At 45.7% G+C, this 15,897-nt stretch overlaps 2 protein-coding genes across 3 annotated transcripts; both read left to right on the plus strand.

The window, feature by feature from the left end:
• The first annotated feature begins 3,645 nt into the window (after positions 1-3,645).
• On the plus strand, positions 3,646-10,678 carry LOC147988630 (uncharacterized). The gene is made up of 2 exons (XM_087535305.1): positions 3,646-3,993; positions 9,103-10,678. The coding sequence occupies exons 1-2, from the start codon at positions 3,692-3,694 to the stop codon at positions 10,676-10,678; spliced, it is 1,878 nt and encodes a 625-aa protein (XP_087391431.1). The 5' UTR covers positions 3,646-3,691.
• A 3,296-nt stretch (positions 10,679-13,974) lies between these two features.
• LOC125543639 (2-oxoglutarate (2OG) and Fe(II)-dependent oxygenase superfamily protein) lies at positions 13,975-15,896 on the plus strand. 2 transcript variants are annotated; one of them, XR_007298643.2, is made up of 3 exons: positions 13,975-14,301; positions 14,437-15,642; positions 15,726-15,896. XR_007298643.2 is itself a non-coding variant. In XM_048707052.2 (2 exons), the coding sequence occupies exons 1-2, from the start codon at positions 14,023-14,025 to the stop codon at positions 15,574-15,576; spliced, it is 1,419 nt and encodes a 472-aa protein (XP_048563009.1). In that variant the 5' UTR covers positions 13,975-14,022; the 3' UTR covers positions 15,577-15,896. The 2 variants fall into 2 exon arrangements, 1 of the variants encoding a protein (XP_048563009.1); XM_048707052.2 differs by having other exon boundaries at positions 14,437-15,896.
• Position 15,897: the final 1 nt, after the last annotated feature.

The following is a 15,897-nucleotide window of genomic DNA, read 5'->3' on the forward strand; positions in this document are numbered from 1 at the left end:
TGGGCTCGGTGACTGGCATGAACGTCCTTCCTGGAACTTGAACTTGAATCATCCAGCGCTCCTCTTCAGGTAAAGTGGCGTTGTAGGTTCCGGTGAAGCTTGGTACTCCGATGTTTAGGTACTTAGTGACTTCCTTCAGGTGACGTCCAAAGGGTGTATCTTCATCCAGCTGTGTGAACTTGTTCCTTGCATCCGCCATCCTAAAAGAGTAGAAAAGATGAGGAGTCAGAATGAGAAGAGTGAGTAGTGATCTAGGGCTTTAGCTTAGTGGTCGTGTCCTACAGTCAAAGTGTGCTCTGATACCATCTTATAGCGACCAGACCTCAAACGGTCCAATCTCTGTGCTCCGGTGTCATCCCTGGATCAGTAATGCTGATACCACATAGTACTTGAAGGATTTATAACAGAGTAGCAATCACACTCTTATTACATCGAATGTCTCAAAAGAGAACTTATTACAATAAATATGGCTTAAGGCCATCTAATCACGATAACAGCGGAAGGCTTGGAAGATAAGTGAGTCCATCAACTCCAACAGCATCACTAAGTATAGAACCACGACCTAAAAGCACCTTACTCGTCGTCTGAAAAGTCTGCAATATGAACGTTGCAGCCCGAAACAGGTCAGCACATGGAATATGCTGGCAAAGTAACACATAGAGAGCAATGAAAGAATAAGGCTATACTACATGCATATTTGGCTGGTGGTAAACTCTATGGTTACAGTTTTGTGTAAAGCCAAATTTTCCCTACTGCAAAGGAATAAATTTTATTTAACTATCATGGTAGTTGTTAAACATTGAGAGTGTAGACACCCTCTCAATCCCAATTAAGCATCATCATTAAAACCCAACAAAATTAATTTAGAGTGACATGATGAGATTCACATGATAATCCAAGTACTAGATACTCAAGATGTCCATAACCGGGGACACGGCTAACCATGACTGCAGAGGTTTGCGCACTTTTCCCCACAAGACTCGATCTCCTCCGTTGGGATTCTCGCACTACATAATGTTTGAGAAACGGATGACCGAGACATAGTTTTTCAGAAGTGCTTGCACCTTACGAACGGGTAGACCGTACCAACCTACATCCCCTACATCTGCTAGTCTACCACTGTAAGAGTTCGCACGACTTAGTCAACTATGCTAGAGCCCATAGTAGCTTGTGGCTGCACACGGAAGTTTCTGGTATGAAAAATCTCATGATCCCTTTGAGCCTGGGTGGCGATCCAAAAGAAAAATAGGCAATCGCTGGAATACCCAGGTGCCTCAATCCACCCAGATGTGTGTTTAGGTTGCCACCTTAAGTAAACCATTAATTTAAAAATCTCACATCTGTCGTGGATACACTCACCCAATCCACGTCTACTGGCATCGCATGGCATAACAAGCAAACGTAGAAGTAACTCCCAAAGGTTTGATAATAAAACAGGTAATAGGTACTACCTCATCTACTTCCCAAACCCACAATTTAATTAGATCCTAATCATGCAATGGTGTGAGGATTGATCTAATGCAATAAAACTGGGTAGTAGGAGGTATGATCAAAGAGTTACTTGCCTTGCTGATGATCCGCAAAACCTAGCAATTCGAAGTAGCAAGCGGCGCACTCCGGGTACTCTATCGCAAACAAACAAGCATACAATGAGTACTCATCTAATGCACAGGTAAAACTCGAATAAGAGATCTAACCAGATAGTTCAACTTAAGAACTCCGGTTGGCAAAAAGAATCAAATCAAACGAAGCAACGAAAGACAAACGACGAAAGAAACAAGCTTCGTTTACTATTCTGGATCTAGGTCAAATTTTACAAAGGCAAAAACTTGTTTGACTTCGTTAAATGGAAAGAGGGTTTCGAGACGAAACTCCAGGCGCTTGAATCGCCTGATTCCGATAAACAAGCGAAAAGTTAAACTAGAACGAAAATCGGATCAGAAATCGCGATCAGAAATAATCACGGAATAATCCGAGAAAAAGAAAAATGACGGACAGAATAACGAACGAACGTTCGTTTTCTGGAACTAAACGATGAACGCGTTCGTTAAAACGAACGGACAAGCGAACGCTCGCTAAATAAATAAACCGGAAAAAAATGATCTATTTAAAAAAATGAAAACTAGGGTTTTCTAAAAAAACCGAATCGGTTTTTATCAAAAAACCGGGCGGCGGGGCGGCTACCTCGGCTCGGTCCGGCGGGGCTCCGGGCGGCGGCGATGGGCAGCATCGGCGGCGGGGCGGTGGGCAGCATCGGCGGCGGGGCAGCAGCGGCGGCAGGTGGCGGCGGCGGCAGCAGCGTCGGCGGGGCGACGTGCGGCGCGGCTCGGCGGTGCGGGCGGGGCGACTCGGGGCTCCCAGGGGGGCCCCGGGGTGGCTATTTAAGGAGGAAGGGGGGGCCTTGCTTGGGGAGGGGGTCGGCGGCGGAGGCGTGCCCGGCTCGGTCTCCCCGAGTCCGGCGGCAGGTCGGTGAGGGAGGCGGTGACCTCGCGGGCCGGCCTGGCTCGGCTGAGCCTTTGGCCTAGTCGGGCGCAGGTTTTTTTTTAAATAATTTCACCGAAATTAAGAAAAATTCTAGAAAAATAAATAAAAATCTAAAATTGCCAAAAAAAAAACCACAGTCTAAATAAAATTTTTAGAACAGGATGAACATTTTCTTGGCCCTAAATGCAATTTTTCAAAACGTGCAATTTTTCCTAAATTCAAATAAAACCACGAAAAAACTCGAGAATAAAACCTTATTTGATTTTTTTTATTAAATCCTCAATATTTCTTTATTTTGGGAAAGTCATTTTATTCCCTCTCTCATATTTTTATAATAGAAATAATTGAAGATAAAATAAATAAAATCAAATGATTTTATTTTCAAAATTTGAGAAAACTCAAATATGAAAATAGTGAAATCCCCAACTCTCTCCGAGGGTCCTTGAGTTGCGTAGAATTTCTAGGATCAACCCAAAAGGCAAATAAATATGATATGCGGTGATGATCTATTGTATAACATTCAAAATTCAAAATTTGGGATGTTACAGACATCTATAAGACGGAACGTGTGCTGGGTTCGTGGTTCGTGGATGACAGGTATGGTTTCCTCCTTCGGCGTTTTAGTCGTGGTGGGGTGTCAGATCTAGAGTTCGATGACGTGTCCGGGGTGTTGCCCCGGTCTAATTCGTTCAACGGCAATGGCTTTACTTTTGGTGAGCCACCTTGGAGGTCCGCAAAGCTGTATATCATCGATGGAGCCGCGTCGAGCTCGGGTGAGGAGGTGATCCGACATTTTTTTCTTCGGTGGCTGTTGTGGGGGTGCGAGAGGCAGGTGACCGGCGTTGGTGTCAAACTCAGAGATGTTCTATTATCTTTTCAGTTTTGTCACATGGGTCTTTACGTGACTTCTAATTTGTTCTTTATGATATAAATGAGACACGTATTATCATGTAAAATAATACCCAAACGGAACCTAAAAAATGGTAGTTGAATATATCCAGTCGCAAAAAAAAAGAATATATCCAGTAGAGTTTAGCCCAAGTCAAACGTATATATCTTATCTGGCCACGAGACGGCTCGTCAAATCAAATAACTAACCGTCCCAACAACTTGAGAAGACCTCGCTGCACCCAATCCCAACCCCTGAACCCTGCCCCCTGCCCCCCACTCTCCTCGGGATCGCCTTCTCCTCGCAGCCCGGCCGGCGATGGGTGGAGGGATGGCAGCAGACCTGACGCACGGGGCGGTGGCGGCGCTGGTGTCGGGGCTGGGGCAGGTGATGGGCGCCGTGCTGCAGGTTGTGGGCGCGCCGGGGCCAGCGCCGGCGGGAACCGTGGCCGGCACGGGGCAGTTCGGCCTCGTGCTCTCCGACGGCGTGCACTCGCTGGAGGCGGTGCTGGACGTCACCATGGACGTCACCATGGACGGCCTCGTCACCGCCGGCCTCCTCCGCGCCGGCTCCGTTGTCCGAGTCCTCGACTACCGCTACAGCTATGCCACGAACCGAAGGTACTGATCACCATGCGACGGATCGTTAACTCCCTCTCCCCACATCGATCGGTGCTAGATGGATTAGGGTTTTGCAAGGTTTTTGTGCGTGTTGCCGTGATTCTAATCATGCGTTAGGGTTTCGCATCCAGTCTAAGTCTAACTGGTTCATGCGGTGGAATTAACTTTCACCATTCAGGCAGGACCCCATGCAATTTACAAATCTGGAGTAAGTAACCTGACATCTATTTTTGGTAAACTGGGATCGGCCGGTGTTTCCAAAATTACAACCTGCTAGGGCTAGACTTGTCTGTAGGGATAGTTATTTTGTGCTCGGATCAATCACGTACCGAGAGTGTTTTATTATGTCTGTATATGTATCACATAAATCCTTCACAGCAATTCCAAATAGTGCTGGCTGCACGCAAACCCACCTGATAGCAGAAGTTTGTTTGGAAGATCGGAATTCTGGTTTTTCCTTTATCTGCTTGTGGGTTTAGCCTTTCTTGTTGGATGACAATAACGCCCACAAGTTCGGTCTGGGGACCCCAGACCGAACGAGTTGCTTGGTACCAGCTGTCAACCTACCGAACAATTTCGTTCGATAAGGAAACACCACAGCCCAAACGCTCTGCTCATCGGTCCCTACAGGCCTTTTCCGTGTAAAAACCCCTCCAAAAAATAAAAGACCAATAAAAGAAAAGACCAGATTTTCACTACATTTCCATTGTCCTTAAAAAAACTGGGCTTTATTAGTCACAGCAAAATCTGAGCTTTATAAAATACATTTGTCGTATTTTGCCATGGCAAAAAAACTACATTTGTCATTGTCCAGAAAAGTAAATTTGTCGTAGCAGAAGAAAAATAGAAACTAGAAATTTTTCATGAGCATTTAAAAAAATGCCGTGTATGTTATAGTAATTTGCCATTGCGATACAGGAAGATTAGCCATGCGAGAAAAATGAAGGTAAATTTGCTGTGGGAAAAAAATAAATTTTGCCATGGATGAAAAACAAATGAAAAAATCCTATGGTTCAGAAAAAGTGAAAAATGTCATTTTTGTATCAACTACATTTGCCTGATCCATAAAACTAAAAATGCCATGTGCACATAGAAAAGAGGTATTTTTGCCTTGTTGCGAAGAGAAAATTCACCATGGTTTTAAAAAAAGAACATATAAAAAATGTTCTAAGCTCATGGCAAAAACGGAGTAGTAATTGCCATGGCAATTTTGTAGACTATGAAAAATTGGGTGAAAATTGCCATGGTCCAATAAAGAAAAAGTTAGCCATAATCCAACCAAAAAAATTACCATGGTCCATAAAGTGAAAAATTGCCATGTTGGAGGAAAAAAAATTCCATTATCCCAAGAAAAATTTCCATGGTCCATAACATGAAATTGCCATGGTACATAAAGCAAATTTGCCATAGTTCGTAATTAAAAAATGTTTGACATCATCATGAAAAAACAAGAACTTGCCTAGGAAACTAAGTGAACTTGCCATGGGCATTAAGTGAATTTGCCGTGGGACATCTAGTGAATTTGCCACGGCAAAATCACTAAAAAAAAGTTTGCCATCATCGTGAAAAAAGAAACTTGCCATGCGCATTAAAGTGAATTTGCCATGGGACATCTAGTGAATTTGGCATGGCAAAATCACTAAAAAAATTGATATCGTCGTGAAAAAAACACTAAATTCAATTTGCCGTAGGACATCTAGTGAATTTACCATGGCAAAATCACTAACAATTTTTTGACATTGTTGTGAAAAAAGAAACTTGCCATGGCAAATTAAATTTTGCCATTGTGTTGTGTAAAAACGTGGTAATACTTTACCATGAGACATAGGGACAAACTCCAAAGCAATTACATGTGATCGCTACAAATAAAACAAGATTCTACAAAGTTGCCATGATTAAGAAGACATTTGCTGAGAATATTGCCATGGGCTTGAACAAAAACTTTACTAAAATTTGTCATGGCCCCCATGTACAACCACATGCCATCTTCAGCAAAAAGTACTGTCCTACTGCCCACATGTAAATTGCATATTTTGTAGATTGAAGGTCCAACCTCTCCCAGGAAATGCATGCTAACTGGATGAAGATTGTGGCTAAAGTACTATTGGGGCGCAAAGCAAAAAAAGAGAGAGATACATTTCAAAGAACTTCATCCAATAAAGGGATACACATGTCGTTGTGCTTTTGAGAGCAACTAAAACATTTGGTCAAGTTTGAAGCCACAAAATTTTCAGAAATTTTTTTTGTTTGCTATTTTTTACTGTTTGTCATAAAATCCAATAAAGAGATGTTTTTTTTTTTACAAAAACATGTCTCTCGTCGCAAAATCCGTGAAAGCAAAAACTATTATCACATTAACAACTAGATATACAGATTAACATGCGGCTCGTGTGAAAACACCAAGACTAGATTTTTCAACATAAATGCTTCTGTAATACTAACGTTTAACTAGAAAAAAACAGTAGTGTGGTGCCATCTCAGGCAAGACAACATCAATATTAGTAACAAGCACAGTAATTTTTAATAGCCGACATGGATTTTCAACTAGTACACAATTTGTATCTCCTTCTGTAGATCGTATACTTTTCTAGGAATACGTCTCTAACACTATAACTTAATCATCAAACTAACACTATAACGTGAAGTGTATTTGCATCTCCTTCTGTAGATCGTATACTTTTCTAGGAATACATCTCTAACACTATAACTTAATCATCAAACTAACACTATAACGTTAAGTGTTAATTTGAGGACCTGCTTTTTAACTATCACCAGGAATATTTTTTGCGATTTTCCTCTAGTTATCTTGGTGTCTCCGATCTCGCAGGTTCTCTTGATTTACCAGAGCAAATGTACCTTTGTTTCTTAACAACATGTGTTCGGACAAATTAACCCTTCTCGGTCACACACGCCGAGCGGCCTCCCAGCGACACAAACGCCGGATAGAGGCAGACAAAGGAGACACCATAATTTTTCCGGCGACGAACGCTGCGGCACACGAACGCATGTATCTTGGCTTTATTTCTCACAACGACTCGGACACATACATGGAGATGGAGGTACACACAGTACTACACAGAGGAGCTCTCCTGCCGGCCGGGCGCATATCACGGTTCCGACGAAGACTACGGGGCTGTTTGGTTATAGGACTACCATTGCCACACTTTGCCATAAATTTTTGCCAAACTTGTTTAAGGTTAGTTCATTAAAATAAGAGCCATAAGTTGGCAAGTCTAAGAAAATCTTGCCACACTTTTTATGTGTATGCTATATGGGGCCCAAGTGTGGCTTGCCTAAGGTGTGGCTTGAACCAAACACTCACCTAACTTGATCAAACTTGCCTAATCTTAGATGTAGCGATCTTTGACAAAGTTAATCACAAACCATACGTCTGCCTCATCTCTGGCTCCGCTGTGACTCGGCTCATACCGTCTCACACAAGAGAGGGTTTTATACGCGTGCACACACACCCACACGCATGACCAGGTCACAAGCACACGTACAAAGGTAACCAACTAACCCGGCCGCACTACCAGCACGACTCACACGGCGCCAGGACTCAGCCACTCCTCTCGCCACGGCTGCATCACATGCATGCATGCCATCCACTAACAGCCCACACCGCAAGCAACAGACATGCTCGCCACGACCATCGATGCGGCCACGCACCGGTGTCTGGCTCGACACGCACACACACGCGTGGCTTATGTATAACACTAGATTGTAAGCATTAATCTTGATCACAGTCAGTTGCTCTAGGCCGAGCCGTCTGCGGGAGCTGGCAACAAACAGCTGCACCCACGTATGGGTCGTGTGGCCGTTCAGTCAATGGCCGACGTCGTCGACGAGTCGGGGCTCCTGCTGCCAGGCCGCGAGGTGTGTTCGTGGCTTAGGGGGGGAGTTTTAGACATAAGCCACGCGTGTGTGTGCGCATCGAGCCAGGTGCTGGTGCGTGGGCGCGTTGATGGTCGTGGCGAGTTGCTTGCGGTGTGGGCTGTTAGTGCATGGCGTGCATGCATGTGATGCAGCCGCGGCGAGAGGACCGGCTGAGTCCTCCTGGCGCCGTGTGAGTCGTGCTGGTAGTGCGGCTGGGTTAGTTGGTTAGCTTTGTACGTGTGCTAGTGGCCTGGTCATGCGTGCGGGTGCGTGCGAACAAGTATAAAACCCTCCCTCCTGTATTGCTTTATAAAGTGTACTCGGCTGTGAGGCCATCAGTGAGGAGCCTGAGGAGAGATGTAGTCTTCAGGTGCGTGTGTGCGCTCACCATGAGGAGTAGTAGCCCGATTTAGTCTCCAGGGCATGTAGTCTCCCATGTAAGTGCTACAAATTGTTTTCGAGCCGGGTATGTTCCCTGAAAAGAAATTGCCGTTTGCGTGGCATGGCGCCGTTCGTGTAGCATTGGCATTTGTGCGCCGGAAAAAAAAATCAGTGTGCTCCTTCCTTCACCTTCGTCTGTGTTAGAGAGAGAGAGAGAGAAAGAGAGTTCGTCCGGGGTATTTCCAACAACATGCATCACTCTATGAATAGGAAAATCTTGTAACGATCAGAGCAGTATTTTAAAGAATGTCACCTTCGTCTGTGTTAGAGAGAGAGAGAGTTGGTCCGGGGTATGTCCAACAACATGCACCACTCTATGAATAGGAAAATCTTGTAACGATCAGAGCAGTATTTTAAAGAATGTGGTGAAACAATGTTATGTCACCCGTTAGATTCACACACTATTACAGGTTTAAGTGCTATAGGGACTAATGGACAAATTTATAAATACCTTGTCTTGAGTTTGTAATAGTGTACATATGTTGTTTTGTGATTATTTTTCTTAAGACTGCAAATTTCCGAGCTACAGATTGATTTTACTTTTACTGGTTATTTTGCGAGTTTTCACTTGTTTTTATCAATTATCATAGTCTGCATGAATGTTATTTCTGGTTCAATTCTTTTGTTTACTCCTTTGCTCTTGTTGATTTTCATTTAACGGTTCTGTTTTTGTCAATGCAGTCTATTCCACTTCCACGCAACTTTTCTTTCAATTGAACTACTTATGTGTGTTTTATCCGTCCACAATTATATAATATTTTCTGTTATGTATTCTTTTAATTTTCTGTTCAGGGCCTTCGTTGTTTTCCAGCTCGAAATACTGCAAGCTGAGTGCACGCTGATCGGGAGTCCCACAATTTATGAGGTCAGTGACGCCGCTCAGCTGAAGAACGGATGCTATTCTGATAGACTGGGCATATATAGGCCTGACATGATCTCAAAGGTTCAGCAAGGTGTTACCAACATAGCATGTTCTCGTGATCAAGGCTTGGCAGGTTCCTCTCGTGCTCCAAGGGTAAAGCATGCTGTGAACAATCTGCATGGATTTTATGATTTAGTGTCAGCCCAGAACACAGTAGATGCCAAGATGCAGCAGCTTTCACTGAGGAATCAAGGCCAAGGGCTCGCGGCTCCTCCGACAAACTGGGAAGGCTTCGACTGTACCGGCAATACATACCAAACCATTGCACAGATCAAGGATGAGAACTTTAGGATGTCCAGTCAACCTGACTTGATCACGGTTGTGGCTGCAGTTTCACATGTAGACAGTGGTGCCTTCTGCTACCCATCTTGCGCCTTGATGTTCGACGGTGAGAAATGCAATAACAAGCTGAAAGTTGATGGTGATGGGTGGTGGTGCACGAGATGCCTCTGGAGGTCCCAGACCTGCGAGTACCGGTACATGCTGAACTGCCAAATCAGTGACCATACTGGTTCAACCAATGCTACAGTCTTGCAAGAGGCTGCCGAGGAAATAATTGGCCACACAGCACAAGAACTCCTCATGATAAAAGATGTCGAGAAAGACGGTGTAAAATTTGAGGAAATCATGCAGGGGATCCTTTGGCGTCAGTATGTACTTAAGCTGAGAGTCGAGGGGCATGGTGTGATAACGAAACGCAGCATAGTTGAGGCTGAGAAGTTGGAGTCACCGTATACGAGCCATCTCCTAGGGGTGATCGGCAACCTGTTAAAGAGTGATTCGTCCTCAACTCCATGGGTGCAATGTGGCGTGGCCCCAACCGCCCGTCGTCCCACAAATCTGAAGGCACAACACACTTTTGGAACTTCCAACAACTCCTATGGCAGCATGAGGAGCACCAGGGGCGCAAGCTACCGGCGCCCCGCGGATCAGCTTCCGCATTTCTCTACTCCACCATCAGCCTATGGCAGCATGATGAGCACGGGTGGCGCAAGCTATCGGCACACGTCAGATCAGCTTCTGCAGATGGCTACCCCACCATCAGCCTATGGCAGCATGATAAGCACCGGTGACGCAAGCTATCTGCGCTCCGCACCAGGTCAGCTTCCACATATCTCTACTCCACCATCAGCCTATGGCAGCATGATGAGCACGGGTGGCGCAAGCTATCTACACTCCGCCGATCAGCTTCCACATATCTCTACTCCACCATCAGCCTATGGCAGCATGATGAGCACGGGTTGCGCAAGCTATCAGCGCTCCGCGGGTCAGCTTCCACATATCTCTACTCCACCATCAGCCTATGGCAGCATGATGAGCATGGGTGTGGTGCGACCTATCGGCACATGGCAGCTTCCACAGATGTCTACCCCACCATCAGCCTATGGCAGCATGATGAGCACCGGTGACGCAAGCTATTGGCCTTGGGAAGGTTATCTTCCATAGATTCCTGCTCCACTGTTAGGAACAAGAATCATGTAGGAGGAGCTAATATTTCGGATGGAACAGGCGCAGCAAGGGATGGCTCAACGATGATCCACTGCAACTAGGCAGCCTCGCGTCGGAGGCTGCCAGACAACTCTGCTTGTCAGCTTAGTTATATTTATATATGAACATATGAAGTTTGCTTTGAGTGGTGCTAGTGTGTGGAATTTTATTTATGTGGACGGTGGGTATGGGGCGAAGTGCCTCATCCTGTTCTGGGTTTATATGGCCTCAGCTTCCGTGTTATCGAACTTCTGCTAGTAACTTGAGTAACATCAAGCTATCGTTTTGATCAGTGTGTGCCTTTTATGCTCGTGTTGTTTTTGTTTTGTTATTTTGAATTTTTTTTATACTCCTATTCTGATCTTGGCTGATGGGCTGATCGATGGTCTTTCTTCTGTCACTCATTCCTAAGATTTTTGTAGGGTTCGATCTATCTATTTTCGTTTGTTTGTGTTGGTGTTCCTGTTTCCGTTGCACCCCTGGATTTCGCTTAACTTGTTATTGGTCCATGGTATACAGCGGCATTAGCTCAAAGAAGCAACAAACCATCTCAAGTCAGCAAGATTTTGATTTAGCAAAAAATATGTTTATAGTCCCTTAATGCACAAAGTGTGTGTTTGGGTCTTTTTTGTCAACATTTTATCCCTCCTGCTTGGCACGATTCATCCAAAACCATATCGAGCAAGGACGCGGAGTATTAGTCCCGAGCTCATATGCTCAGTAACAAACAGTAAAATAAAAATAAATAGTAAAACCATTAAAAACTGAATATATCTTTTTGTGTGCAAATTGTGACAAATGTTCTCGGTGCTTGAAATATTTTCATCTCGAAATAACATTTGTGAAAGTCGTGGTAAAAAACCGACACTCCCAAAATGCTATTCTCGAAAGCATTTTAGAGTGTTGTTTCTTTTTTCACGACTTCCAAAAATGTTATTTTGAGATGAAAATTAGCAAGCACTAAGAAAATTTCTCAAAGTTTGCACCAAATTTTTTTACTTTGTTTTCAATTTTCGGATTTACTATTCATCCCGAGCTCATTTGAACTCGGAAGTAGAAGGGGACTTCCGTATCGAGCGATATATTAGTCCAACAAATAATGTTGGAGTACCCGCCTCGTGCGAGCTTTCACGGGCATGAGTGCCCTCCACGCTGTCCGTTGCACGGTGGTGCACACTTGGGCGACGTCCCTCGGGGGTCCATGACGGATGGACTGCGGGTGCGACCAGGGCAATCGTCATGTGGTAACTTCGGCTGCGCCGACGTATGTCGTCCTGTCATCTGGCCCACGCACGAGAGACGGGTCAGACCCGCCTGTCGGCATCTTCGTCTCGTGTTCTGCTAGTTCAATCACGACAGGCGGGGTGTGTGTCGCGCCAGCCGGCCAGTGCGAGAGACTGGCTCAGCGAGGAGGCCTGAGGCCCTCCGCGTTGTTCGTTTCACGCTGTCCCTTAATTTTGCACATAGTATGTGTATGGGTCTTTTTTGTCAACATTTTATTCCTCCTGCTCGGCACGATTCATCCAAAACCAGGAGGACGACACGGGGTTTGTTGCGGCGTTCTTTAGATGGGAGTATGAGCTGGGGAGTAGAAGGCGACTTTTCATATCAAGCAATATATTACTCCTATAAAGAATATTGGAGTACCCTCCTCCTAAGAGCTTTTCCGGGAGAGAGTGCCCTCCACGCTGTCCATGGTGGCGCGCACCTGGGCGACGTCCCTCGGGGGTCCATGACGGATGGACCGCGGGTGCGGCTGGGGCTATCATCATGTGGTTGAAGGAAGTATGCCCTAGAGGCAATAATAAAGTTGTTATTTATATTTCCTTATATCATGATAAATGTTTGTTATTCATGCTAGAATTGTATTAACCGGAAACTTAGTACATGTGTGAATACATAGACAAAACAGAGCGTCCCTAGCATGCCTCTACTTGACTAGCTCGTTAATCAAAGATGGTTAAGTTTCCTGACCATAGACATTGTATTAACCGGTGGTTATTTGATGAACGAGATCACATCATTAGGAGAATGATGTGATGGACAAGACGCATCCGTTAGCTTAGCATAATGATCGTTTAATTTTATTGCTATTGCTTTCTTCATGACTTATACATGTTCCTCTGACTATAAGATTATGCAACTCCCGAATACCGAAGGAACACCTTGTGTGCCAACAAACGTCACAACGTAACTGGGTGATTATAAAGATGCTCTACAGGTGTCTCCGATGGTGTTTGTTGAGTTGGCATAAATCAAGATTAGGATTTGTTACTCCGAGTATCGGAGAGGTATCTCTGAGCCCTCTCGGTAATGCACATCACTATCACTATGAGCCTTGCAAGCAATGTGACTAATGAGTTAGTTAGGGGATGACGCATTACGGAACGAGTAAAGAGACTTGCTGGTGATGATATTGAACTAGGTATGATGATACCGACGATCGAATCTCGGACAAGTAACATACCGATGACAAAGGGAATAATGTATGTTGTTATGCGGTTTTGACCGATAAAGATCTTCGTAGAATATGTAGGAACCAATATGAGTATCCATGTTCCGCTATTGGTTATTGACCGGAGATGTGTCTCAGTCATGTCTACATAGTTCCCGAAACCGTATGGTCCGCACGCTTAACGTTCGATGACAATTTGTATTATGAGTTATGTGATTTGATGTACCAAAGTTTGTTTGGAGTCCCGGATGAGATCACGGACATGACGAGGAGTCTTGAAATGGTCAAAACATAAAGATTGATATATTGAAAGGTTATGTTTGGACACCGAAATGATTTCGGATAGGTTTGGACATTTTCCGGAGTACCGGGGTTACCGAAACCCCGGGGGGTTAATGGGCCTTCATGGGCCCTGGTGGAAGAGAGGAGGCGGCGGCCAGGTGGAGCCACCCCCCCCCCCCCCCCCGCCCCCCAAAGCCCAATTCAAATTGGACTAGGGTTGGAGGATTTGCCATGCCCTTCAGCTAAACTTGCTATCCTCGGCTAATATATGTTGCCATAAAAAACGTTTGATTTGTCATATCTAAAACTTTGACGATAGCGGGATATTTGAGTCCTTAAAATTATAGTCAAAGTTCGACCCACAGTACAAGAGGCTTATAGAATGTTCCTAAACAAATGATGCGCATTTATAAGTTTTTTTTGAATCATTTATACGCGGTTTCAAAAGATTCCTTCCTTGGAAGGAACTTGATTGATTTTTAAATTTAAACAAAGACTCAAAAAAGTCAAAGAGCAACACGCTGGGCCACCCTGGACTGGAAGGTTCCGGGCTCGAGCCCACACCATGGCGGAGACGGTGCCGGCGACGGCGCTGGACATCGACGAGATCCCCTTCGCCGACCTCCTCCTCCTGCTGCTCTCGCCGGAAGCGGCAGCAGCGGGCGACGCCGATGGCCGGCGGCGCCGCCTCCTGGCCACCGTCTGGGCCGCGCTCGGCCCAGGCGGCACCGGGCTTCTGGCCGTCTCCGGTGTCCCGCGCGCCGCCAACCTCCGCCGCCGGCTCCTCCCCCTGGCCCGCCGCCTCGCAATCATGGACCACCCTTCCCGCGCCCACCTCCTCAAGGTAACCAACCCCTCCCTCTGTAGTCTCATCGTCTTCCTCCTCCCGCCCCCTGTTCCTCTTCCCAAACTGCGATTGCAGTGCGGCGGCCGTGGATTGACAGTGATTTCCTTCAATGGGGATTTGATTCCATTGCAGAAGTACGGATTGGGCAGCGACGTGCCTCTCAAGAAGCCCGACAGGTCCGTCTCCTCCTTCGCGCGGCTCCTAAGGCACGATTCAGGCAAGCTCCACTCCCTGGAGTCGATGTGCGAAGCCACCGGAGACACCGAGATCAGGCCTGGTTGTCCGGACGGGGAACAAAAGGGTGATGCTGATGATGACATGGAGAACCTTGGCGATCTTTTCAAGGAGCTGGGTCTGTGCATGATGGAGCTTGGCATCTTGGTTGCCCGGGCCTGCGACATTGTTATCGGTGGGAATCAGCTGGAGCAGAGCATTACCGACTCTGGAAGCGCAAAGGCGAGGCTCATCCACTACCACTCTGAGTTGGATAACAGGATTATCAAGGAGATGAGCAGCACAAGGAGGAAAAACTTGGCAAACAATGCAGCAGCAGCAAGACCTGTATCGGATCACATGGATACATATCAAATGCCAGGATCAGAAAGATCGAAAAAAGATGGGATGGCCGTTGTAAAGTCAGCCGAAGAAAATGAGTCCCAAGGTGCCGCAGTACAAGGTCATGTCAGCACGATTTCTCTTGTGAACTTATGGCAAGAGTGGCACTACGACTATGGAGTGCTGACAGTCTTAACAGCGCCATTATTCTTGCGCTCTGCTCTCGGACAGGAATGCCCGGTCAGCGAAGAATGCTCTGTTCCTGATGGGCACTCACACCTGCAGCTCTTCAGTAAAAGGAGGATTTTCTCAGTGAGATGCTCCCAGGAGAGCTTTATTGTTCAGGTTGGGGAGGCAGCAGGCATCCTGTCAGGGGGGAAACTGAGATCTACGCTTCATGCTGTCAGTAGACCTTTAGGCTTGCCAAACATCAGCCGAGAGAATTTCGTGGTTTTCCTACAGCCGTCATGGGACAAAACTCTACCTTTCTCGGGTTACTCTTGTGCCGATGAAGATGATTCAAGTGATCACATGGAATTGGCTTTCAGGGGTGATGGACCAGCCGGGTCTTGTGGTGAACATATATTGATGCAGGAGATTCTGAAGAAGATCCCCCCGCTGTCGTCAAGGCTGAAAGAAGGAATGACGTTTGCAGAGTTTTCTAGGCAGACAACAAAACGGTATTATGGTGGTGGAGGCATCCAACAAAACAGTTAACCAGAAGACGTATGGTGATGGAAATGCATCTCATACAAACCGTAATGAAGTACTGAGTTCTACACCGTATGTTGAGAATCCACTCTGTAATTACTCCATGCCACAGTATGCACTTTTTATCTTTGTTGATGGCTTATTTTCTCGTGCAGTTGTGAAGTCACAGTGTTTCGACCTCAGAAGTGCTGGTTTCCGATAGTTTAAAGTTCTTGTGTTAGTAAGTTTAGCTTCCTAAACTGATATTGATGATAGAGATGTAAAAAATGCTTACTTGCTCAGTTGTAAAAAATGTTAAACATTTCAAAACTATTGATGTGTCTGCAT

Source organism: Triticum urartu, chromosome 1A (assembly GCF_056163025.1).
Source record: "Triticum urartu cultivar PI428250 chromosome 1A, HENAU_Tu73, whole genome shotgun sequence".
NCBI classification, from domain to species: Eukaryota; Viridiplantae; Streptophyta; class Magnoliopsida; order Poales; family Poaceae; genus Triticum; species Triticum urartu.

Bases quoted from the DNA above. Each gene is read 5' to 3' on its own strand.
- LOC147988630 (XM_087535305.1), top strand. From the start codon at position 3,692: ATGGGTGGAGGGATGGCAGCAGACCTGACGCACGGGGCGGTGGCGGCG. The intron at 3,994-9,102 runs GTACTGATCACC...TTTTCTGTTCAG, and splicing joins AGCTATGCCACGAACCGAAG to GGCCTTCGTTGTTTTCCAGC.
- LOC125543639 (XM_048707052.2), top strand. From the start codon at position 14,023: ATGGCGGAGACGGTGCCGGCGACGGCGCTGGACATCGACGAGATCCCC. The intron at 14,302-14,436 runs GTAACCAACCCC...ATTCCATTGCAG, and splicing joins CCCGCGCCCACCTCCTCAAG to AAGTACGGATTGGGCAGCGA.